This window comes from Poecile atricapillus, chromosome 3, assembly GCF_030490865.1.
Source record: "Poecile atricapillus isolate bPoeAtr1 chromosome 3, bPoeAtr1.hap1, whole genome shotgun sequence".
NCBI classification, from domain to species: domain Eukaryota; kingdom Metazoa; phylum Chordata; class Aves; order Passeriformes; family Paridae; genus Poecile; species Poecile atricapillus.
Genome location: NC_081251.1, coordinates 52,053,045 through 52,080,778, shown reverse-complemented (window position 1 = coordinate 52,080,778; position 27,734 = coordinate 52,053,045). Strand labels below are relative to the sequence as shown.

Genomic DNA, 27,734 nt, shown 5'->3' with positions numbered 1-27,734 from the left:
TTCTGATTGTTACCCTAAGGTCCATTCTACACTCACTTCTGTATTTCTAAATTCTTAATTCAATACTTCCTGTGCCATCCATTGCCTTCCTTTTTATCCCTGCTGAGAGGGAAAAAAAGCCTGAATCTGAATCACATTCAGACATTCAGCGAAATTTCTACTCTTGTTATTATCCATGACTCTCAATGAAAACTGCAAGACTGTAATTCTTAACTTACTTCATAACTAAGTTACTTCATACTTCATAAGTAAGCTACAAAATTCTTTTTAATTTATATAAACTACAGTCCCATAATCACAACTTGTAAACTCCACTAGAACGAACTTTCAGTGATGTAAATTAGCATCACATGCCCTTCTTGTAGCACATTTCTTTTACTTTCTTTCAGAATTGAATAAAATGCACAAATTGCATTCAGAAGCTAGTAGGTTTTTTTTTCCTAATGCCATCATATGGGGACTGGAAGTTCATTTTGGGCCAGCACTTTTGAAAGAGAACAACAACTTCATGGATCTCACAAAATAAATCTGTTGTTTAAAATCAACTGTTGCACCCAAAATTCAGAGTACAATAAAGAAAAACTGTGTCTATAAACCCAAGTGAAATTACACCTTGGTGTACATCTTGGTGTCGTACATTTGAAACGGAGCTATCTGAAAGTAATGGCCACTTCTGGAAACATGGTCATTCATCCTTCAAAAACATTTTTCTAATGCTTACAAGTACATATACTAAAAAAGGGTACCAGAAAGACAAAGGGATGTGTTTTTAAATATATATAGCATACTATAATGCATCAGCTGACTTGCATGACCACAACTTGCTTGTGCTTTTGAAACACTTGAAATACTCAGTTGCTCTCAGCTACTTGTGAAAGACCTGTGTCAACTACTTCCACCCGCCCCAAATACTGTCCCTATCCTGTTCCCACTTTCCCCCACAGTAAGGACTCTCACTCTGTTTCTCCTGCATCTTCCATGCTCCCACTGTTCTTTCTTCTTTCCTTCTTACCTGGGAAGTCCCTCAAAGGATAAATGATATTTAATTATTCTAGGAACACTGAGAGGAATAGCATTGCCCTGAAGGGCTGCCAGAAAACCAGCATCAAACTTAATGTCAGGCCTTGTATTATTCGGCTGTTTAACTTACCAATTAATTATACAGTAAATAAAAACTATTTCCATGGGGAGTCAAAGTGCAGTCCTGACAATCTTACTGGCAACTACACATCCCCAGATCAGGGACAATCACATTAAGACAAACTTTGTGATTAATAAATTCATGATATTCAGATAGTGTGACAGCTGCAGTATTGCCTGTGGCCATTGCTCTGTAATTCCATAGCTGCTTAAACCCCTGAGTGACTCATGGAAGGGACAGTGACTACAGACCTCGGGGCTGTTGATGAAATTTGGGACTCAGGATCTTCTTTGCCCAGAATTTAAACCAATCACTTCAACAATGAGACTGAGCTATGCTATTGGGTGGGTACCCCAGACAATGTCAGGACTGTTTCAGCAACAGCACCCTCAGGAACTCAGTAACTGCTTCATGAATCAACCTTCACTCCACCAAGATCAGTGAAGCACCAATCACATGGGGACCATATAGCACACGTCTCACCCCCTTTATGGGCACATCCCTTGTGACTTTCTTTGGCCTCAGCAGCATTTAAGCACTTCCCTCCTCTGACATAGAAACGACCAGGAACCATGACAAATACTTGCTACGTCTATCACGCCCATCCATTAAGAGATCCTGTTGGCATGATTGACAGTATTTTAGAAAATCCAGTGTTATTCTCATTTCTTCAGTGCAACCAGAGGTTTTTGCAGTAAAGAATGAACAGAACAAAGAGGATGAGGTTCTCTGAATAAGGTGTACAGTAAGGCACACAGAGGTATTTTCAATATGAGTAAGAATGAAGTACTTTTCCAAAAGTTGTTATCCAAGACTGTATGATGTAACATCACATAGTGATTTTATTAACCACTCTGTCAGCATAACTGACACAGGAACTACCAGAATTCGATACAGATTCTTTCAAAATTTACATTTGTCTTATTTAGAAAGTGACAAAGTAATCTTAATTTCAAAATGTGGGACTGGAAGGTTGCCTAACAGTTTGTAAAGTCAGATGAAAATACATTTAATTTTTCTCTAAAAGTTAATTATGCAATTAGAAGTGTAACAGCTTAAGTTCATGTTTGTTTTGTATTTTAAAAGAACTACATCTCGTATATTGAACAAAATGACATGCCGGAGATTACAAGTACACATGAGAAATTACTCTTTTTTCCAAATCACCATTGCTCTCACCAGTCAAACCTTCTTCATTTACAACAGCATTATCAGGTAAGACATCAGGCATTTTTCACTCCAAGGCTGTTGATTTATGAGGAAAAGTTGGACTCCTGACATGGTTTCTGCTCCACTAGCCACATCTTTCTTCCATACATGAGCTGGTAACCTAGGGAGGATGTCAGACCTCACTTGAAACAGTACCAGGATCTTTACAACACACATCCCACCTGATGTGCCTACACACAATGAAGTTCAGGACCTGCTTCAAACGTGTCTCTGAGGTAGAAGAGCAATATCCAGAAGAGGCTGACAGATGACAGCACCACATGACTTCAATCCACCTGGGTTTTTTCTGTGTCGATGCAATAAAATGTTGTTTTAACTTGCTTTCAGTCATGCCAAATGATACCAAATGAAGAAGAGGCAGCCTGACACCCACAAAGCAGAACAAGGAACAGGGAAGAAAAAACACTGTAAGAAGAAAAATCAGGCAGGACTGATATGTAGAAGGAGGCCTGGAAGAATAGGAGGGATCATGGTGGGTGGGAATGGGGAAAGTAGAAAAAGAAGAACAGATACAGCGAGGTATGAAAAAGGGCTCAGATGAAGTGGTCCAGATAGATTAAATTGATACTATGAGAGAGAAACATCATAATTAATCACTTCTAATACTGAACTATATACTGGAGCAGAGCTCTTTGCCTTTTTATTTTAAGGGGGCCAAATTAGGAAAGCAAGTGAGTTAAGAGTAGGTGGGTTGCAAGGATACAACAGATGGGACGTGGACAAACCTAGTACAGAAGTGGGAAGGGGAAAATGACACCCTGTGCAGCACAGAGAGATGAAGGAGGGAGACATTTGGTGCAGTATGAGGCAGGATACATGGTCCAGATACTGTAAATCTCATGATGTCACAGGAGATGCTGGTGTTGAAGTCCTGCTGTCCTTCAGCATGTTTACAATACACTGAGCACTGTTCTAGACCCTGAAAATGCTGAAGACTCAGGAAATTGAAATCATAACTAATAATAAAGCCCATCCAGGAAATGGAAGCTTTCTTTCCCACTCCAAGTTTCCACTCAGCCCCTCAGTTCGTAAAAGAGGTTATAAGGTTACTAATAGCAGATCATATGACAGCCAGAAGAATGAACAGAGCATTCTTGCCATCAGTGGCAAGAACTTGCTATTTTGAGCAACTATTTCTGGAGGTAGGATATTTTGACAAAAGGATTCTCAACTGCCTGATGAGAGCAGGTAATGCTGAAGACTAACATCTCCACAGTCAAGTTCCGTGCTTCACAGGAAGCATCCTTTGGCTTGGGATGGACATCTCTGCATGACCCAGAGTCAATGAATCCATACATCTTGCATGTTTCAGTGCTCCTCAGTGTCAGCACGCAGCTGTGAAACCCATCCACAGAGCACTCTGCAGGCACTACACACCACTAATGACTGACGTGAGGGAGGACAAACAGCACACAACAGCTCTCACACACCCTGCACGCTCCACTAACAGCTAACAGGGGTTGAAATGGAGGAATTTCATGTCAGTGGTCAGTGAGTAACATGTAATGCACACTTATTGATAATAATAATAATTTAAGAAAGTTAAAAACTTGATAAGAAAGTCTGAAGAAAATGAAAATGCAAATTTTAGAAAAAGTCAAGGGGCAGCCTCTGCAGAATTAATTTCCTGAGATTATGATATTGTCGTTATTCATATGATCACACGATTCTCAGTACATATTTAAAATATACTAAAAGTAGGTGGAAAAAATTGCATTTAAAAAAAAAAAAAGCCAAAATAATTGGGCAGAATTTTGGATTGCTTCAGAAGCCTGTTATTCTTGTATCCCTGTGTATCAAAAGCTCTGGCTACATTTTCAAGTCAGGATCTTGTTAAGGAAAAAATTAAAGTAATAAAAAAAATACCAAGATTTTTTTTCACAGTTGGGCACTTGCTAGTAATAAATTTGAAAGCCACCTTTGACAGAAGAGAAAACATGAGGAATCACTTTTTTCTTTTTTTTTTGTCCTGAGTGTTCTGCCATTTTTTAGTCAGAGATGTAATTTATATGTAAATTTTTCCTGAATATCACTTCAACGACTGAGAAAAAGTAAATATTTTAAGAACAGTATATAATAATTTGGCAAGAATACCTAAAGAATATTTAAAGGACTGTTGTAATTGAAAAGAATACAGTATTAATAAATTAGAATTTTTACAGTATGTGCTACAATTTCTAGATCAAAGTCAAAGAATAAATGAAATACTGAAAATATTTGAAACTAAGCATACATTTAGGTGAAGAAAAATAAAGTACATTAAAATTAAAATTTATTCTACCAATTGCAATTTTTATCTTTATTTAGAATCTGAGCACTAAACTCTGAGAGATTCCTTGAAATAGATAGACTGAATAGCCCAAAATAAAGGTGTTAACTCAGACTGTGTTTTACTACCAGAATAGCTACTGGTTTGATCACTGTTGCTCTAGATTAAACATGCCTGTATATTTTTTGGAAATTAATACACCAGACCAACTTCACATATAGCTTAGTAATGAGTATTTCCAAACATTTGTTTTAATTGGAAAACACTGGTGATTTACTTTATTCATTCCAACAATATCTATTTCTGCATCTTGATAACAACATTGAAGGAAAAAATTCTCAGATGAATGTTTTACATTTAGAAATCAGCTGACACCATACTTCAGTACAATTATTTATTACAGCTTAATCAATGACAACATTGCAACTTCAGATTTTCAGTTCATATGAAATGCAGAGAGTGTTGTCCTTTAAATATTGTAATGAGTTAGATTAGCACTGAAAACAGTCTGAAGATGCAATGCACAGTAAGGGTATACATATGTAACAAGAGCAAGAGTGTTTGTGAGCAACAGAAACTTATACTTTTCTAGATTGGCCCTGAGAGGCTAAACTCTACAAGTCAGTTACAACATCACATAGATGGTAGTAAAACAAAGCCATTTTACACTATCATAGAGCTTAGAGATAACAAGCTGGCCCTCGTCAACAGATTTCTAAAGTGAACAGGCATGGTGACTTGTTCCCTCAACTTTCAGTGAAACAATCACCACTTCAAAGCCAATTTACCTTCCCATCTCTGTTTTGAAGACTGCTGTCAATTGAACTTCTGTCTCAGCAAGCATCATCACTGGCAGCAAACTACAGTATTTAAGAAAATTTTAAAATTTGTAACAGCAGATCCTTAATACTTTATTGTTTGCCATAAACCTTTCATGTAGTAGGCTGCAAAAGATAAGGCAACATGAAGGGCAAAGGACCATTTTGCTTTCCAACCAGTTATCAATAGCAGGGGTGGTGCAGCTGAGATACTATACTTAAGAATATAAAATTAAAATAAATAAAAAAAAAACAAAACAACAAAAATAACCAACCAACTAAAAAAAAACAACAAACCTGAGCAACTCCTGAGTAACTTTGACTAGAGAGAGAGAGAAAGAGAGAGAGAGAGAAAGAATATGCGAGACCAGCAACACTGCAGACCCCAAGATCCATGAAGAAGAGGAAGGAGGCATTCCAAGCACCAGAATAGAGATCCCTCTGCACCCCATGGTGCAAACTGTGGTGAAGCAGCTGTGCCCCTGCAGCCCATGGAGGTCCATGTGGCAGCAGAACAATGCAGTCCCTGCAGTGGAGCAGTCCCTGGAAGACCCCAGCAGTGCCCAAAGGATGTTGTGATTATGTGGAAACCCTCACCAGGGTCTTAGCAGGACTTGTGGACCCATGGAGAGGAGCCCACAACAGAGCAGGCTTGCTGGAAGGACTTGTGGCCCCATGGGTCATCCCCACTGGAGCAGGACTCCACCCCACAGAAGGGACCCACTGGCCCAGCTTGTAAAGAACTGCAGCCTGTGGGAAGGACTCAAATTTGAGAAGTTGGTGAAGGACTGCCTCCCACGGGATGGACCCCATGCTGGAGCAGAGGAAGAGTGTAAGGAGTCCCTGTAGAGGAAGGAGCCGCAGAGACAATATATGGTGAATTGAATGCAGCCACCATTCCCTATCCTGCTGTGCCACAACAGGGAGGGAAGAAGTAGAGAATTTGTGAGTCTTGGAAAAGGGAAGGGGTGCAGAAAAAGTGTTTTTATTATTTGCTTTTTATTTCTCATTATCCTACTCTGATTTGATTTGTAATAAATTGAACTAATTTCCCCAAGTCAGCCTGTTTTGCTCATGACAGTAACTGATGAGTTATGATCAGCTGATTATCTCAGCTTGTCCTGATCTAAACTAACAAGGCTTTTGTTACATTTTCTCCCCCGTGTCCAGAAAAGGAGAAACAGAGATACTTTGGTGGGCAACAGTCATCCACATATTATTACTTATCAGTGTTTCTTACAGAGAGAATAACTTGTACATAAGTAAACAATCCTATAAGGATAAAAAAGATACTGAGATAGCATCTATCACGCATATAATTACCCATCTGTTTCTACAAATTACATTTAACATAATATTTAATCCCTTCATATAGAAAAGGAAGTCAGATAGGCATGCATACTTCAAAATTTTATTGTGAGATGGTATAGAAGAAAAAAGGAAGAAATTAAAAAGTAGTAAGGAAATTGTTCTCTACCACATTTCTTCTTTTTTTGACAATATTTACACATGCTAATATAGGTGAGCAATGGGAAGTAAAAAAAAAAAAAATCAAAACTGGAAAAGATCCCTGATTGAGATGTTTGCTAAATATAAGGTGCAGTCTAAGTTTTACAAAGGCCAAATATCACCTTCTGAATAATTTTTATTTGTATAATGAGAGAAATAAAACTAAAATAAGGAAAAGAAAATGAAACAGATGTAATTACACGAATGATAGCAAGCAGCACATTTCCAATGAAGTAATCATACTTTTTATTACCAGTAGTCGGGATGAAAAATCGAGGCAAGACAGCAAAGCTACTACACTCATGTTTTTGCCAAAGAAAACAAAACCATAATGGTAGCTACCAATAATTTCCTTGAATCACTTGTCAGGCTTCATGGACTGTTAACTCTGCCAATTGCAACAGAGACCCCAAAAGCTAAGACTTTCAAAGCTGTCAGAAAGACACTTTGGTGTCCATTTTATATTCAAATTTTAGAAGATCTGAGTGACTGAAAACAGAGGAAGCTTTCAAAAACTTGAGTCTTGCTTTCACAAACTCGGAACTAGTCTGCTGAAAGCACACCTGCTTGGATTAAGACACAGGAAACATGAAAATCACTGACCACTGGTAAGACCAGAAAGCACAACACCTATCTGACAGTACCAGACAGTACTTAGGAAGACTGTAGGTCATAAAGAGATACATTTCAGCTGTAAGGGTTTGGGGTTTTTCTTGTGGTGTTGGTGGTGGTTTGGGTTTTTCCCTTTTCCATCTGGCAGACAGCAGTAAGTTTAATACAAAATAATCAGATGGGCAGGCAAGAAATAAACCACGTTCTTTGTTCTTCCTCCCAGATTCAAAGAAAAGTGCAGCTAAAGAGAAGGATGGATTAGGAAATGAACTGCTCAGTTCTGTCTGTGGGACACCAGGGATAGAATCATGAACACCTCAAGCTGGAAGGAACCCACAAGAATCATGTAAAACCTGAGACAATGGTCAACAAAAACACCATTCTGTGCAAAACATTGTCTAAGCACATACAGAAGAACACCTAGGAAAGATGACTCTAAGAAATAAAATCTTAATTCAAACATCAGAGTATTTTCATCAGTTCTGGACATTGATGAGAAATAAAACAGCCACAGAGGGATACTCAAAGGCAAAAGGCCATATTCTGGTGAGGACTGACAGTGCTCTAGGTGCTGCCACCAGCCCCTCCCATGTGGCACTCTACATATGAAGGACTCTCACACAGTCTGTGGCAGGCAACACACTCACGGCACTGCCCTGAACAGGGGATGCAAAGCAAAGAGCATGAACAGAAAGGAACAATGTTATGATGATTATCATCCTGTATACATGCAAACTTACTCAGTTTTTCTCCTAGGCACAGAGAACTCCAAGTATACACATTTGTAGTTACTGATGAAACTGACTTAGTGTCTCACTGAATAAAATCAGACCATGAGCAGTAACCCAGCAGAAGAAAGCAAGCTTAAGATATTTCCCGCTGTAAAGCTTTTTTTAGATAACTATTGATGATGATAGAAACAACTATAATTTACACTGTAAGGAGAAAAAAAAAAAAAAAAAAGTAAAGCTTGGTTTTTTTACTGTAATCTTGGTTTCCCTGACAAAGCAAATTGGTGTTGTAGCAACAGTAGTTTTTATAAGGGATCTTCCAGGGACTTCAGCTAATATTTTAACAAGACCTTTGCCTTCATAAAGAGGCTTTTGTCCTGGAGCCTGAATCTACTTTTTCATTAACAGAGATTATTAACATAGCTAATCTTTGAACCACTTTACTGACAAAGAAATTAAAGAAGATCAGTCCTAAAATGGAAAGCATCAAGGGTTAAAGACTCAGATCCAGTTCCCACCCCTTGATGTCATGACTCTGGGTGAATGAATAAGATTATTTCTACCTGACTCTATACAACACTAAACAAATTCCCAGTAGAGAGCTGCTTTTAATACTGTTTTATGCATCTTATAACTCTATCACAGACAACTAGTAGAGTGGTCCAAAGAGCTGAGTCCAGGTACATTTCTTTAGCGAACTCTACTATTTTACATAGAGGGAGAGCTCAGGCATCTTTTTTCTCTGTGCTGTTCTTGGTCTAGACTGAGTAAGAGCTGGATAATTCCCATTGGTCCTGGGCTGTTGGCAAGGGTACTCACTCTAAAAAGGGCTGAGAAATGAAGGCTTCAGCACACAAACTAACAAGTCTCTTACTATGTGAAAACTGGGCAGCGCTACAGCTACCACTACTCCTTCTCCAGAAACATTGTGACAGAAAGGACCAAACCTTATCTTGGGGATGACAGAGCAACCTCAGCTCCTGCCTCAAGCACAGGTTGCAATTGTGGATCTTAACCCCATGGAGGCATCTAATGTGTGCAGTGGGTGGTCACTCAAAGCCAGCCAGGAAGGGGAATGAGAAGCCTTCCACACCCTGAAAATGACCCACTTCTGCCTGATTTGTATGCCCTGTTCATAGCAGACAAACCAAGCAAGCAGCCCAGGTCAGGACCTAAGGCACGTCCATGGAACTGACCTAAACAACCTCCGCTATACTGACTATTTCTTACCTTGCCAAGTAGCTACAGCAGGAAAGTATCCAATCTTTAGGCCTGAGTAGCAGCTAAAATAAGTAAGGACAAGAGAAAGAGAATTAAGGGGAAATTATCTAGCCTAGATGCATCAGTATGATACCAGTAAAGCTTCAAAGGAGTTTAGTACATACTTAAATTTTAATCAAATTTTTTTGGAGGTGATTGATAAACTCCAGGAAACAAACACTAATATATTTAAAGGAGTACAGAAATCAAGTTAGGAAAAAGGAATATTAAAAGCTCATATCAGCCAGAATTAACCCCCCACAAAATCAAAACAACATTAATTATTATACATTCAGCAACCACAAAGCATGTACTACTTGAGAAAAAGAGAAAGGAAAAATGGAAAAGGACACTTATTTTACGTTTTTGGAGGCTAAGTGAATGAAAAAGCAAAAAAGAGCAGGTTTCGTAAGTAGAAGAAACCTGCAAACTATTACCTTGTCTTAGCCAACTGTTCCCTCACTGTGGGTAGTCTTAAAAATACCATAGTTGTCCAACTGTAAGGCATTCTTTCCTCTATCATGTGTCTTGTTAGTGTGGGCTTTAAAAATCAACATTTATACAATTTTTGAATAAAACTGTCTAACTGAACTTACACAGGGTGCCTAATTTATGTTGATTCCTTTATTGTAAAATCTGAAGCTTAAATTTTAGTAGACTTTCTAAATGTATTCAATATAACTCATAGTCTTTATCACAACTTTCATACTACCGGGCTAAGTACTTTTAAGGTTTTTTTTTGTTTTTTTTTTTTTTACAAAATGAAGTTTAAATGTGTGTACTTGCTGATAGGGCACATAAGCTAAAAGTATGGGGTTTTGCTACCCCCACTGCTCAAATGCTTGAACTGATTTCTCTGTTAGGTGAATAAGCCATGGGTAATTGGGATGAACCAAAATGCAGAATATTTCTCCACCAAAAGGAACATAATTTCTGATGGTCAGCAATACTGGTTACTGGCATAATAAAGCCAACTCTGTGGGCATGCAACAACTTGTCCATCCCTCTACCAACAAACCTCTCCTTTCCCTGGACTGCAGTCCTAATGCCTCTAAAGAATGTCCAGAGATCCCTGGTAAGGAAGATCCATCAGCAGAAGCTCTTCATCTGTGTTTGCTCCTGGAGATTATACCACCTCTGAAGAGCAGTTCTATATTTCTTTGTTCTCAGAATGGCCCTGAGTCTTGACACCTTCACTCATCACCCAGGTTATTTTTTCTCTTCTCTTCTCCTTCCTTTTTCTCCCAAATTAGCAGTCCAACACTGATGATAATAATAGCAGAAAGTGGCTGAATGAAGGACCTTTCCCATTTAATTCAATGACATAAATATGAAACATTCATCATATACTCAACTCGCAGGTCTGCTAAAGACAAATTCACTTGTGACACATGCAAGATAAATTCATATCTCTTTCTAATAGACTTCCATTAGTATCAGACTTATCATCCATTCCCCTAAAGTCTTGAGTACCACCCATGCAGCGTAGGAGATTATGATTCTATTCAATGCAACAGGATTCTATTTTAAAAACTCACAGCACACACATTCAGAGCTGTGACTTCATTCAGGCATATTTTCTTAAGCTGCTGTCTCCTTTGTTGCAACACTGAGCCGAAAATGGATATGTAATCCACTGCTTATATGCACCCTCTATTCAACATATTAAGACTCTGCCTGTGCCTAAGCTTCATCTACTTTTCCCCAGAAGCCAAATTTCCCAGCTCAAGTGGTAAAGTTATGTGAGTTTTTCTTTGAAAGTCCCCAATTCTATGACACATTCAGTGTCATCATATATGCTCTGCAGCAAACCTGCAGTACCTGACACATCACTGCTTAAATCATTAAATGTCAAGTATATCTTCACACATCACTGACACATACACATTTTTTCCTGTTAGATGAACACATAAACATACATTTCCTGTATATATATATACATACACTGAATAAATGTTTCAAACTGACTTGCTTCCTTCAACCTCTTCATCTCATCTGAACCATGAATCCCTAAAAAACTGTTGTCCTTTTTGATTTCAGACCAGTATAAAAAAAGGTTGGTCTAGAAAGTCCTCTGAGAACAAATTCCACAGATTCAAAAAGGAATTCCATTAATGATGTATTTCCTTTCTTTTCTCTTCCCTCTATCTCTTCTCCCCATTCCTTCACTCCCACATCTCATGGTGCCTGTTAGCACAGCCCAGGTCTTATTTTTTCCTACCTGCACTTCTTGAACTCAATAAGCCTTACTGTCATATCATTCACTTATTATCAAGGGATTTTCTTTCACTGAAGGTACATTTCCTCAAGATGGGCAGTATTTGGGGAAACAGCTCTGCCTCTTTTTCTCCTGTCATGCTACAACAGAACTGATATTCCCTCACATTTTTAAGCACTATTACCTATGGGAATAAAGAAGACAGACCAGTGAAATACAGGCAGGTGTATTTGGCTACACATTGCCTTGTCACCAAAGAGATCACTGACTGAATGCAACCAAGAAAATTCATGCAGACTCAGTAACCTGCGAAAGAACCAGAAGTGATTCCATCCAGAAATATTTAATGTTTCTTAGTAGCTACTTAGTAAGTAATCCTTGCTGTTTATATAGCTTAGCTTATAGCTCACGGCAGAAGGAGAAGGCAAGCTAAAAAGTGGCTCCATGTAACTTTTCTTCCAAGATATTTCAAGGAAACAAAACAAGTAGGACTTGAGTAGTGAAAAGATATGAACAGTGACAAAAAGAAGGTATGAAAAAAACCCACAGTCACGTACTCCATTAGCTCATGCCAGCTCTTGGAAAGCAGAGACTCAGACACCATTATGCGAGGATGAACTTTATTAACTCTGTTTTACAGTTTTCCTGTTTACAATTACATCCATCTTATTGCATGATCAAACCTCAAGAAATAGTGAAATAATCTCACTTTTGTTTGTTTTTTCCTTGATGTGTTCTGCGGATCCATAAGGAGATGATCTAACTTTAAAAAATCTGGTCATGGCAGAGCATGTGCACATCAAGAAGATGGGGCCTGACTCTTTTCAGTGGCGCCCAGTGACAGGACAAGGGGCAACAGGAACACACTGAAACATAGGAAGTTCCACCTGAACATGAAGAAAAACTTCTTTACTTTGAGGGTGTCAGAGCACTGGAACAGGCAGCCCAGAGAGGTTATGAAACCCCGCCTGTATATGATCCTGTGCAAGCTGCTCTAGGTGAGGCTGCTTTAGCAGGAAGGTTGGACTATGCAGATGGAGAGATCATCTCCAGAGATCCCTTCAATCCCAAACATGCTGTGATTCTGTGAAATATAAAAGGGGGTAAAGAGAAAGGGAAAAAAAAAGGAAAATAATTATCCATATTTTAACTTAATTTATATTCAGAACAAAGTATACATCAGATGTGCATGGGAGCAGAAAAAGCACAAGTATTCTGTGTATTCCAGACACCTAATTTATGACTCAATATTCCATACCAAGTTCATGGAGATTCTTGTTCTTTCAGAGCATGATTTAAAGCACGTAAGTTTCTAAATGCTAACAAAGAGTAGTGAATTCCCCCCCTAGTGGCCCCTGCTTGCCTCCATCCTCCTGAAAGGCAGTTTAGGCACTGAGGTAGGTACCTGGAGGGAATTCCTCTCAGGTGCTTGCATGCATGGGAGACTATGGCAGCAAATAAAGCAAGCAGTACAGAAAATTACACAGATCTCCAAAAAGGTACACTAGAAATACTTTATACTAGCTGACTAGTGAAAGACTGTGATGACCCACCCTTAAGAGGAAGGAAGCACCTTGTACTGCTTCTGCAAGCATAGGGGGACTGCAATGTAGACACAAGAAGAAAGGTTTTAGAAAATACCCGTATGACTTTTTCCAAATACGAGTACTCTCCTTATAGAAGGTCTCCACAGATGCATCTTTCTACCTAACATTTTGAAAATGCTTCCCTTTCCAAGGCCAACTTCCCTACAGTAGCAGTACTCACTGTCAGGTATCCAGTAAAACCACTACAGAGTAAAACATTCTTCTTCAATAAATTAGTAAGCTAATAATGCCACGCAAATATTTATTTTCTTACACTGCAGGAACATTAATCTAAAGACAGAACTTTCTAACATGCTTTTACTTAAAAATAAGGATGGTCTAACATGCTTAAAAACAAGAATGTGGAGACAATGTGTGGAACAGAAATCTAGGGTAAAGCTATGTACAACTATGTGCATGATGTAACAATCAGAAATATTTATGTAAATTTGTAAACAAATTTTCAGCTCACCATCAGCTCCTGATGAGAAAATTATTGATCAATATTCTGTCAAGTATAACATAATTCTAGAGATTTATTTTCTTTATCCCTCACTTTAACCTAAGACCTGCTGAATTTCAATTGAAGTAAATACATGATCTTTACCTTTTTGACCTTTAAAAAAAATTCACTGAGGGCATTTTATCTCAATCAAATTTGATGTTCTAAAGAGATTTTGCTGGCTGTGTTTGTATAGTGACCTTATGTAAGTCCTAGGATGGCTATGCTGTAGAGGTTCCTCATAAACGCAATTTGATGCTTTATATGGAAACACTCCTGGAAGATTAATCATTCCATCACTCAGCAAGCATGTCTCAGCACACTCTTTAACAAATTTCACATCTTCAAGACAAATGGGATAAAAGCTCTAAGTTACAACACTCTGCTAAAGAAGACCAAAGACAATCCAGTGCAAGAGTCTCAGGTCTCTGCATAAGCACAAACTTTCTCCTTCACCTTCCTGCTGAATTATGTGCGAACAAAATGGACATAATTCACTGTGAAATAATTTTACACTGTAAGAATGCAATTCAGTGGCTATCATTGCACTGAGGTGTGAAGACTGCCAGCATGGCTCGATCCCCTGGGGCCACCATCCACAGCTTGCATAGAGGACATTGAGTATGTCCTCACCACAGGGCACTAACAACACAGAGAGACATCTATGAGAGCAGAAAAAAACTTGTCCTAAGTTGTGCAGGTGGGCCTAGGGTGCAGAGATTAGAATCATATTCTCATGAAATCCACAGAGGCAAAAAAATGGGGTTGACATCTCATTATGAGAGCCATACCTTCTAAACTGCCTCAGAGAGGGTTGTTCTAAAGTACTCCTCTGGCACCTGTTGGTATCACCAGCTTTCACTCTTTAATATGTCCCATACTATTATAAAAAAGAAAAGTTTATCAAGTTTTTAAAGTTTACTACTGACACGCAGCTTCATGCCATTCCCTTGGGTCCTGTCACTGGCAACCACAGAGAAGAGAACAGTGCCTGCTTCTCCTCTTCCCTTCACAAGGAAGCTGTAGACTGCTATGAGGTCTCCCCTCGGCCTCCTCCAGGCTGAAAGACCAAGTGACCTCAGGTGCACCTCATATGACTTCACCTCAATGCCCTTCACCATCTTTGGTGCCCTCCTTTGGATGCTCTCTAATTGCTTTATATCCTTCTTATACTGTGGTGCCAAAACCACAATATTCAAGGCAAGGCCACCCCAGTGCAGAGCAGAGTGGGACAATCTGCTCCCTGGACAATCTGGCCATGCTGTGCTTGATGCACCCCAGGGCACGGTTGGCCCTCCTGGCTGCCAGGGCACTGCTGACTCATGTTCAACTTGCCACTGACCAGGACCCCCAGGTCTCTTTCTTTGGGGTTACTCTTCAGTGTCTCATTCCCCACCTGGTACATATATCCAGGGTTGCCCCATCTCACGTTTAGAATTTGGCACTTGCACTTGTTAAACTTCATACGGTTGGTGAGTGCCCAGCCCTCTAATTTGTCAAGGTCTCTCTGCAGGGCCTCTCTGCTTTCAAGGGAGTCAACAGCTTCACCCAATTTAGTATCATTGTGCTCATGCTGAACATCAAAGCAGCTGGAACCTTTAGCACAGCCATTTTCCAGAGAGCTCAAAATGAAAGGTAGCAGTGAACTTACTGTAAGTCTAGGTTTCCTAATTCATATAAAAACGTACTAGCAGTTTGTCAAAAGTCAGCTATTTTTAAATGGCATAAGCATAAAAGGAAATGTCAAATATTAACTGTTCAATCCATTCATCACTGTAGCTTTGTATCTTGTCTGAAATTAGTAAGGAAACTGTCTGGAATAGATGCTGCAGTTTCAACATGAATAATTTTCACCTTCAAAAAAAATTCAGGACTTGTGCTTACCAAGAAATCTAATTAGTCACCCCAAGCAGTGCAGAATCTCCCATTTATTCAAATTTTGAAAAGCAAACAAAAAACAAAAGCAAAAGTTACATGAACATAGAGGCATGTGTTTACATTCCCTAGGCCAGCCTGGGTTACCCACCAGGCAGCTCTAAGCCGAGAAAAGCAAGTGCTTACAGATTTACATATGCAGCTCATTACAACAGCTAAAATGCCAAGAGGTGGTTCTTGACTATATGCTCTTGGGCTTGCCATGGTCAATAAACCTTGCTGTTCACTGCAAATGGTTTTCTCCAGCTGAGTTTACATTAGTTCTTAACAGCATTATGATGGCACTGTGCCACTTCTATGTTCTCCTTTGTTCCGATTCAGTCCAGTTCTCAGCAGAAGTGACAGCAGCCAAAGCATCGCAGCAGCATATGAGTAACTTCAGAAAAATCTGCTTTCCAGCAGTCACTCCTTTTTTTTAATCCTGATGGGTATAAAGAGAGACCGAGGAGATACCACAAAATGCTTACAGATTGGAAATATCTCCTGCACACCAAGCTTCCTTGGACTGCTCTTGGACTGATGGGGTCCTGAATACCTGGCCTTCTAGTGAAGACACTCAGCATGCACTGAAAGACTCAGATGTTGTGCATTTGCATAGTGCCTTTACTCACCTTGTTAAAAAGTTCAGCTAATAATTCCTGGAAGTTCAAAACCTCCTTACAGACACTGAACTCTGAACAAGCACCTGAACAGCCACAAATCCATCATTATTTCATTCCTGGCTTTATATCTAAGTTATTTAACTGAAACCATGAGCGCTCCAGCATCCCCTGTTGGAGATATGAAGAGGAGGGTTACACTCACAACTTCTGTTATCATCAGTGGTAGTTACTTGTATGTGCTAGGCAGAGAAGAACAGCTGTCCTCTAACAAGGTGCTCGTCATGACAAATATAATACTGACATGGGACCCACATAATTGACTTTATAAGAACACTGCAAAGCAAGAATGACTGCAAATGCCAGGAAGCAGGGAAAAAACCCCAGCATTCTCCCATGTTTTTTTAATTTCAATTTGCAAAGAACAGCACATCTCTGCAGCAAACAGAGCTTACTAAACCAGCAGCCTTTTGTTATTGTCCTTATGCCTATCTGTGATATTATACAACAGATACCACTATCAGTGTCCATAAATAACTTTTATTTTGCATCTGAAAAAGCACAGTTTAGCACAATGCAGAACAGACATTTCTTTCAGTTGCTGAGGCCAACAACTTTACTTCTGTACCTGCCACTATGACCCCACCACTGGGTTATGGCTTTCATTTACAAAAATGAAAGAAAAAACAAGAAAATATTGCACCAGACAGTAGGCCCTCTAAATATTCTGAGAGGTTACCAGGACTAGAAATAGGCATTAGGAATATTGCTGAATACCGCATCCAACTCCAGTTTGTTGTGGGTTTCCTTCTAGAAGTACAAAATTTACTGCCAGCTCCACACTCAGAAAAGCCCATCTGATAAAATCCAAGACAGTGAACTCTGTTTTCAGGATACACTGAAGCCCATATCTTATGTTAACACAACCAGTGCCATCATCTGGCTTGTTACCAAGCTGCTGTCACTGCCTGTGACTGCTGCAAGTGTCAAGAAAATAAAAGCTAACTGGCCTCAAGGGCATGAAATGGGTGTGGACAAGGATTTAAAAGTAAATTAAAAATAAAAGACAGGAAAAAGTTAAAATTAACTTTATAACTTATGACAAAAAATAACATCTAAATTCCATATTATATTTTTTTCAGTCAAGCCTTTTACTGTTTTGCATTCCTTTAGCTGTTAATGTTTTCATTTGTTTTAATGCTATTTGCTCTGCCAATTTGAACAGTGATGTAATGACATATGACTCCCTCATATTCAGTGGTACTCACAGCACCTTTGTCACTGGTGGCTCAAGAGCACAATGAACAGTATCTTGAGTTTAATGTATTTGTGGCTTTGTGAAGGCAGCAATGACACACAATGGGGTTTTTTCTCCTTTTGTTTCTGTGCTCTGTAATAGAACACCCTGCCACAAAGACTGTGACCAGAGTATAATGAAAAATGCTAAGCCATTGTCGGTCATGGCAAAAATTTGCAAACTTTACATTTTGTTTAATTATTGAAGACTGGCTTTTCAAAGAGGCATGCATTGTTCTAAAGAGGCATCGCAGCATCTATCTCCCTCGCCTCACAAAAGCTTTTTATCTTCAAACAAGAAGAATATACTTGTTGAGGGCCAATTACTAGTTCTGTCTATGAAGAAGTTTAAAGGAATTTTTAATTAGTAAATTGACCCACACTGAGTCACCTGGAGATGAATGACATCATTTCCTAAGACAGTTAAGCTTTCTTACACCAATATTAGTTCAGTACCTTAGATTCAAGACCCTCTAGCTCTTAATACTATCTTGTTCTTGTACACCAATTTAATTCACTACTGCAGCATCACTCAGAGTGACAGTAAATGCTACTCAAGGTGAACAGGGGCAGCCCTCTGACCCTTGTTCTAGTCCTCTAGCATGACTTCCATTCATCTAGAAGAAATGTTATGTATCACTCAATTATGTTCTGCTTGAATTCTAAAAAGAGTTTGACAGTCTATCTAATCTTCTTTAGTATAAAGATATCATCAAAAATAAGCAGGCTTGACTGTATAACGAGGTTAATAAAGGTGCATGCAGAATAGAGGCCTATACAGTCGATGAAAAGAGGCAGCCACTTCCAGAAGGTGGTTCAGAGCCTACTCATTACATGTTTGAATGAGACAGCATGAGTCCCTCTCCCATTACCTGCGAATGGTCCCCCATTTTTTGTCTTCTGAAAGGTGATGTAACATATAAACACAGTGGGCATCATCATTTCAATATACCTCTTAGAAATAATAGAATTAACCTCACATGCTGCTTTCTGTGCAAAACTCCACTAACGAGAATACCTTCATAAGAAAAGAAGGGTGAGGAGGAAACCAGAACTCAATCTGTTATGGTATGAATATAGAATATGACAGACTTTTCTTATTCCTGTTCACACAACTGGTAACTTGCCAGTTACATGTAACTGGTGACTTGCCACTAGAGATACTGCCCAACATCCCAAATACAAAAAAAAAAACAAAAAGGAAAAACACTCCCCCCACACACTGCCATCCCAAACTCTAATATTAGAAAGCTATTTCTTCAAACAGCATAGGAAAATATGAGGTTCATTTATGTCAAATAAATGGGGTTTTTCACTGTTTTCAGCAATCAGTGTAATAATCAGCATTTCCTACATACTTTACATCATTACGTAGGCAGCAGAGAAGCAAGTTGTCTATAAAATTCACCTTAATCCGAGCATCGAGTGAGAGATATTTTCAATGTATCCAGATATATGTAAACATTTAAGTGGGAATCAGCAGATCTCCAAACTGATAAACAGTTCTCATAAGTTATGTATGAGTTAAAATCAAGTTTTTATTAAAAATGCATAAGTATGATCTGTGGTGAATAGAACCATTAGCTATGCATGTTTACTCTTTAGTGAACACAGAAATCAGTAATTTTTCTTCTAAATGTCATTTCCATCAGAAGGTTATAGAACGATAAAATGCTTAAACGATTCTCAGATGCCATCCAGCTGGTACATGTACAACTGGGGAGAGGACATAAAATAATGAACTGTGAAATGTTTATTTGCCACAGGGGCAAGAAAATGTCATTTCAACTATTGCACCCATTCTACTTTACAAATCAGGTAGCACTCAACAGTCCCTCACTTTCATTCACCATGATAAAACAAATAAACGAAGACTAATCTGGATGATAATAAACTATGTGATTCTTTAAAGTTATTACCTTTTCAGCACACTCTTTTTGATCATGTTATTTACAATGCTCCCTATCTTCTTCACTCCTGTTGGAAGCTACAGAAAAACCATCCAAACCCCAAAGTGAGCATAAATTGGTTTTATCCATGTGATTTTGGCATCATATTTTAGAGGCTCATAAGGGAGCATGCACAAAGGCTGTTATTGTTCTAGTGAAAGCACGCTCCTTAGTTTCTCTTGATAGTCAATGAAGACACAAATACCTTTCCAAAACAGCATTTCTCCATCTGTAGATCACAGTTGTCCTTAAAATCAAACATTCCTCACTAAAATAATAAGTGCAAATGCAAGAGAAAGGAACATATCAATAATAAGTCCTGTGTACTTATTATAAGTACTAACATCATATAATGGGTCTGTGATTTTTCTCCTCTCTCCCACTCCCAAAAAGCCTATGTTAGTTGAAAGACCACTTTACTTAAGGCACAACTCTAATGATCAGTTTTAGCCAAGAAACTGACCTATCCCCTGATGGACTCCTTCTTCTGATTGCAGGGAAGCCCAGAGAGACTATTCCAATTTAGTCTGATCATCAATACTCTTGTCCTCATACAAATCTGAAAATATTCACTATTGTCATTCTCCATAAAATGTCATTTGAATTCAGAACTTTAAATGAAATCCTGTAAAAATTCAAAATTTCTGACATACCTTTTATAAAACACCACTGGAATCAGCTGTCTCGTCTGGTATTTTATACCTGGGATAATCTCGAGCTCAGTGGGACCATGGGACCAAAACTGAAGCTTGGAGTGTACTGGGATACAGAAATAGTTATGGACATCAGCCTTCAAAGCAAACACTGTCTGAATCTCACCGGTCCCTAAGCTCCCTAAGGGGAGTTCTAAAAATGTCATGCTAAATGAAACTGGATGTTGACATCCGTGTCATCAAATGCACCAAAATATTGAGAAGACCCCATATGGATTTAGATTAATTTCTGGAACAACTCACCAAGTACTTGTTTTCACACTTATCTGGTGCACTTTGCACTGTGTATATTCTCACAGCCCAGCCTGGGACAGTAGTCATTACCAACTTGAAACATTATGCTTCTGTTTTCAACCACAGAAGCTGCTTCTTCTTTCTGTTAACTACAAAATGAGGTATTTCCCTTCATTTACTACAGACTGACTAGGGAGAACATTTTTAAAATGCTTAGTGCTTTTTGTAAAGCAACAGAAAAAAAAAATAAAACCACAACACCACTCATTGTTCAAGGTGCTAGCTCAAGTCTCTGTCAATACAAAATTAATTCCTACTGTCACAAATTTTGTCCATGGCTATACAATAAGAGGAACTTTGCTAGATACTCTAGGTGCCTATAATCAGGTAGTTCATTCAACTTCTCTCAATCTATTTAAACCTTTCCTTCCTACCAAACAGTACAGTATTGGAATGTTGAGTCTGCTAACTGAACTCTAAAGGAGCTTCAAAACGCAGTGATTTAAAACTGTTATTCAGCTGGTCTTCATTTTTTACCCCTGTAACTTAACACAACACACTCTGCTTTTCTTGAAGTGCATAACTGGTTACTCATTATTATTATTAATTCACACTTCTACAAAAACTAATACTGTCCCATTCATAGCAAATGTCAAGCCACTAAAATTAAATTGTATGATGGACTATTACTTCAGACATCCATTTTTTGCATTCATCACCCCTTTTGAGCTCAAGTTGTAAGGAAAAAAAACCAAAAGTTTGGTTATGAATCATTGGTATTTTATCTCAAAAACAGAATTTTAAAAAAGTGCTTATTTTTCAACCAAGATCTCACAAACTTAGAAACATTGCTACATATTTTCTCATGACAAGAGATGTTAGCTCTCTGAATTCATAATCAAGTTTCTGGTTTATCTATTTCCAGCAACACCTCAAAATCTACTCCTTAGTGTTATACAATAGCTCTCAAACACACATCTGGTGAAAGTCTGCTATTCACAGACCAATTCCTTTTCATTGCTAGTAGAATCACATGTTTCTGGATACAATGAAACTTCCACTTTCCTATCAAATTTGAAACAAAGCAAGAAGCAGGGCTTTAAAGAATGGACAGACACAAGGTGTTGACATAGTCACAATTTCAAAGACAGCACTTATATTTAAGTACTATCCAAAACACCAAAACCAATTCTTTCTGTTCTTTGTAGATTGATAAAACTACAGATCCACAGGTTAAGCACAGTAACAACATCACTTTCATCACTTTCCATTCCACGTGAAAAGCCCACGTTTTTCATTTCCCTTTTGCTAGCAGAAAATGTAGGAACATGTACACGTCATCAGAATTTTCCATTGCAGACACTTCTCTCCTAAATCTGCCATAGAAAACCATTGGCAGCAGTGACAATAAAACACAATCTAAACACACATGCAAAAAGAAAAAAAACCTCTTCCCCAAACCCAGCAATTAAAAGCAAAGTCCCAAAATTTCACTACCGCTTCCCTTTAACAAAAATGAAAAATAAAGACATTCTGCATTCACTAGTTATGTAGTCTGGTGTGCTATGGCAAAGTGTACCCTGACACTATGCATGCTGTAAGATTCTATATTAACAAAAATATGTCCTTTATTGCATAATACTTATGCAATAATACTCAGGATAGTTAATTCTAGAGAATATCCACTGTGATTGCCTTTGCTTTGCTCTCAGTGGGAACTGAGCTCTAATCCTGCAACTTCACTCTCTGAAAGTCGTCCTCCAAACTGCTAAAACATGAGGTTTTCTCCAGGTAAGGATATTCATGATATTAAACTATATTAAACCTTGTAGCTAGATTTGTGATATAGACCAGAGCCTGTCATGATCACCATTCCTGAAGTGTTTGAATGAGCATAAGAATGTTTGTTATTCATATTTTAATAAGACAAACCTAAACTTTACAGGACCAATCACTAAGGCAGACTTTTTCCCCCCGAGTATCACACTGCTCTCTTTAGTTACATGCACCAATTTTTAATAATGCAAGGGAGAACTGGAAGAGTGCAAGAAACTCTTCAGTCTTATATCAAGTGTGCAATATAGATTATGGACATCTCTCGTGACACCTCGTCATACTTTCCATACTAGTTTGTATGTAATTAATTTCCTGGGTTCCACCACTTTACCTGCAGCAGTTCAAATATGTATCTTCACATCCAACAGGCAATTAAATACCTGTTTATGGACACCAGTATCACAGTTAAGTGTAGAAGTAAGTTAAGTATAGAAATTACCTCCGCTGAAACAGTTTTTGAAACAAAGTATTTCATTTTATCTTAATTAGCATTATTCATTTGTGGAAAAGTACAAAACGAGGACATTCTATACAAACCATTTGCATTTTCCTCATTTTTTCCCTTAGCACAAAATATATGGCCTCTCAGCAAACCAACCAAATCTGGGTGTCTTTTTCGTTCTGCTTGGCCAGCATGACGGACTTGGACAGCAGCTTCAGCCAGTCCAAGTAATAGGATGCTACTGTTACAGACCAGCTGTAACAGGATGAGTTCAGAAAGAGTCACCATGAGGTTGTGTGCGCTCGTAGCCCCAGCTGTGAGGTGTAAGCAAGAAAAAGGACAGACTACAAGCATCATACACTTATGCTTGATTCAGGAATATGTACATTATAATACACACTTCTTTAGAGCATCAGATCGAGTACCTCAGAATCACTAACTGACTCTTTGCATATATATATGGCTTCTTTACAAATTTCCTGTGGCTTTTAATACTTAGTTAGAATATCTGAACTGCAGTACAGTTTACTTAAAAAAAAAAAAAAGGAAAAAAGGAAAGCAACAGGCAAAGCAGGCAAATTTTACAGAAGTATTTATATAAATGAATTCAGTAAACTCAGATGGAAACTGAGAGAAGAGAGTGCAGAAGCTGAATTGTGTTATCTAATTAGCCTTTGGGAGTACGGCAATCTTTGTACAGTGGTGAGAAACAATAAGGCAATGATTACTAGGGACTTAAATTTTCCTTATGAAAATCTGCCTTTCCTCACCACTGCACTTGCAGGGGACACCTTCTAATTTGAAAACATGCTGTGCTTCTTACTCTTTTGTCATGCTCCAAGTTTTCCCAAGCAGCAACAATGGGAAAGAAGAAAGTTTCAAACTGGTTTCTGTGGGGCTCTTGAAGACTTCCAGAAAACAAAATAATCTTGGCAGTTTACCTTTGCTGCTCTTGCTATTAAAAAGACTAGGCAACAAGACATTAGTACTATCGATGCAAGCTATTAATAGAAAAAGAAACACCCAAAAATAAAGAGATTTAAAGGACAAAATGAAATAGCAGAGAAGTCTTTTATTGCAACCAGGATAGTTACAACAAAAACTACCAGAGCCCCTGTGCTCAGGGTTCTCTTCAGAAGGGAAATGAGCAAAAGAGACCAAAAGTTGTATCTTAACATATATATATATATATAATATATATTTCATATATATCTAGAGAGAGAGAGAAAGATAACTAATTTTGTATACAGAAGGCAATGCCTTGCTCCTTACATGAGCAAAATTAGCTTTTACTTGCTACTAATTTTTCTCATTGGCTACAAATGCAGAGGAAAATGAGCTGTCAAAGGTTGCTTTCCATAGTACAAATGAGAGTGCAAACAGCAAGGTATATGTATGTTAATAAGCAGAGAGCAATGATCAGTATGCCCTTGAGAGCAGGAGCATTCCTTGAGGTTTCTGATAAAATGACAGTATACAGTATGTTGCCTTAACTATAAGCACTTAAAATGCATTTTTGGAAATAATTCTGCTTGTGCAGGGTCTCTCAAGTTAATGCAGCTCTACTCCTGCACGAGTATTTGAAACAACCCCCTGTTCTTCCCATTTGTGACATCTACATCATTTATATACAGACAATATGCAACAGCTTCTCTAATGAATTGCAGTATTCCACAATACTGCTTATTGTGCAGTGCCTACAAAGACCAATTATATCACCACACCCTTGCTTTGTAGGGATGGGAGAACATATTTACATTAAAAAAAAGAAAGAAACCTTTCTTTTTATCAACTTTTTTCTCCAAAAGAAGAAAAGTATACTTTCTACTCAAACATGACCATTCTAAAACTGAATCCCAGGTACCAGTAACACATAGTCTTCACATTTTAAGTTTTACACTTTTTTTTTTTTAAGTATGGTTATCACTGTGGAAGTGCTTCCCACACCCATCTCCTCAGGACAGTTAACTACTAGATCCTTTGGTTTTGATTTGCATCTGCATTAATGTGGCTCTTAATTCCAGGATGAATCTTGACAGCATTTGCTCCTTTAAGTAGTCTTTACCTAAAAAAGTACTGACAACCGATTAATCACCCATGGGCCTACTGAGGAGAGTTAAATCTCCTTGACTTAAAACTCATAACCTATTCCCATCTGATGGTATATGGACATGAAGGAATATGACACATGATTTTAATAAAATGCATCTTTTTTTCCATTCAATCTCCTTTTTCTCATTTAAATGATTACTCCTGCTTTTAACCTATCTAAATGTCATGACACAGGCCAAGTGTGATTCAGAAGTTTATGTTGCTGTTAGCACATCCTTTTCTTGCTCAATAAAAATTTCAAGTTAGCTTTCAGTTTATGATTCTCTTAACAATTTTCTTAAGCTACTCCAGAAAATTGTATTTATTTTTAAAGAATATGTTTATTTGACCCTTTAGTTTACAATCACTAATAGGAAGGTTCATGTAGAAAGTAATGCTACAGTTCTGCATTTGCTTACCTGCTGCTCATCCACCTGCTGGTACATTCCTACAGGGCATTTCTCTTTTGTTTTTATGAGTTCTGCATGTATTTTTTGTCACCATGAGTTAGCAAGTATGCTTTCCTTCACAGACTTTCAAAAAAACAACAATTTAATATCTTAGCATATTCTATAGTAATCATGACTTCCTGGTTGATAAATGCATTAAAAAAAAAAAAAACAGCTCTGTAAGAGGCACAATTTAAACCATTCTTTGCTCCCTTTGGAGGAAAAAAAGAAAAGAAAAAAAAAAAAGTATGCCTTTGAAACTCAAATGGATCTGAAGAACTTCAGTCATTAATTTTGTTTCCAAATTGCTGGAAAAGGCTACATTCCTACCATTCCACTCAAGAATCACTCTACTATTACTACTATTCAAGATTCTTTTTTAGACAATATACATGAATAAATCACTTCTGATAAGATACATCCAGTTACAAAGAATTAAATAACTTAGGTGGGGAACAGCGTATAGAAACAAAATGTTTTCCAGAATACAAAAGGATTAAGGGTTGATGACAACTGATTAAAAGATCACAGGCATTTCAAATTTCTGATCTGCTAACACATCTTCCTTTCTTACGTACTGTTTAACTGATTTGGTTCCTGAAATTTATTGTTTTTCTTCTTCTGTAGTTCTCTTAGTACCTGCCTGGAGGAAGGAAATTGGCAACAATGCTGGTTGCTATTGACACTGACTTACACTTTCTCAGCAAAACTATTCAGTAAGAGGTAGAGGGATGGAGTTACATGAAATATTTCTTTTCTGCCATAAGGTTAACTGCTTAACAAAGGTGCTTCCAGCACCTGTTCTGCCAGCACATAAACGTTCAATATAATGAGAATAAGAAATGGGGCATATTCCATTGATAGGTCTTTATGTGTATGGCACTGCATCCAAATCCACAGGAATTCTTATAGCCTGTATCTGATTTCACAACAATGAAGTAACCCATGTATAAATAACAGAAAGGGATATGAGTTTCTTAACTTTAACCCCAGTCTCTCTTTCAAAGTGCCACAATACAATTGCACAGACTAACCATCTTGCTAAGCAGATCTATTTTTAGGCAGCTTCTTTGTTATTGTATCTTAGTGCCTACTTTTTAAACTCAGTCTAGTTCCGTTGGTAGCTGAGCTTACAAGTGCTGCCACATGTCTCCTCCAAAGGTAAATATAAATATATTGCTGAGTTCTGTAGCAACATAATGATATAGTGTTAAAATACACTGGACAACAAGTCTTTCAGAAAACAAAAAAAATCAAAAACAAACCGCATCTGCAGAACACCTCAGGCGTGACAACTTCACACAGACACACACCTGTATGGCAAACTGTTTGCAAGCTGCGCATCACCCCTGACACGCGTCTCAGCCTTACACAGGGCCAGTCAAATGAAACCAGGTACCAACTTGACTCAACGCTTGGGAGAACTGCCCGAGTTTATTAACTCCGCCGTGCGCCCACCGCAGCCGCCTTGGCAGAGCCCCCGCCAAACTACCTGTAACACAGCCCCTACTTCCCACCCTGCCGCCGCGCTCGGATCCCCACCCCGGCCCCTCCTCGCCCAAGGCGGGGGCGCTGCCTTCCCACCCTGCCCCTCCCCGGGCCCCCACTCCGGGCAGCGGGGGAGCCGCCCCGCCGCCCCCTCCTTCCCTCCCGCCTTCCTTCCCCCCTCCTCCGCGGGCCGCCCCCGCCGCCACTCACCAGCTGCGCGCCGCACACGGCCACCAGCGTGCACCGGCCGCTGCAATAGCCCATGGCTCCCGGCACCCCGCGCCGCCGTCCCGCGCCGCGCCCACTCAGGCGGCGGGAGAGCACCGCCCGGCCGCCGCCCGGCTCCCGCCTGCCGCCGGCGCGCCCCAGCCCGGGACCCGCATGGGGGCGCGCCCGCCGCCCGCCCGCCCGCCCTCAGCCGCGGCCGCAGCGCCCGCCGCCTCGGCGGTCGCGGGCAGCGGGGCCGGGCGCCCCCGCGGAGGGCGGCAGCGCCGAGGGGAGGGCGGCGGCAGGTGCCTGCAGGAGCAGCCGCGCTCTGCCGCGCAGCCCCAGAGGCATCTGGGCTTCAAAGTTTGCCCCCTCAACTCCGCTCGCAAACCATCCGGGCTCGCAGCCGTCTGCGGCGGGGGGAGGCGGGGGGAGGAGGGGAGAAGGGAGGGAGGGACGGACGGACGGGGAGGCGAGGCAGGCGGCGGCGCTAAGCTCGGTTCACACTCGCAGAGCGGCTTCCCTCCTGCCCACGGCATAGCTGCTCCCCCGCCCGCCTTCCTCCTCCTCCTCCCGGTGGGGCTCAGGCAGCCCCAGCTGTGGGAACCCCTCTCCCGGG

General features: G+C 39.4%; 1 protein-coding gene across 1 annotated transcript in view; it reads right to left on the bottom strand.

Moving 5' to 3' along the window:
* The window catches only part of NKAIN2 (sodium/potassium transporting ATPase interacting 2), a 526,876-nt gene extending 499,597 nt beyond the window's left edge, over positions 1-27,279 (bottom strand). The window contains exon 1 of the mRNA XM_058835423.1: positions 27,119-27,279. Within this exon, the coding sequence (XP_058691406.1) occupies positions 27,119-27,172 (54 nt within the window). The 5' untranslated portion in view covers positions 27,173-27,279. The remainder of the gene's footprint in view (positions 1-27,118) is intronic.
* Positions 27,280-27,734: the final 455 nt, after the last annotated feature.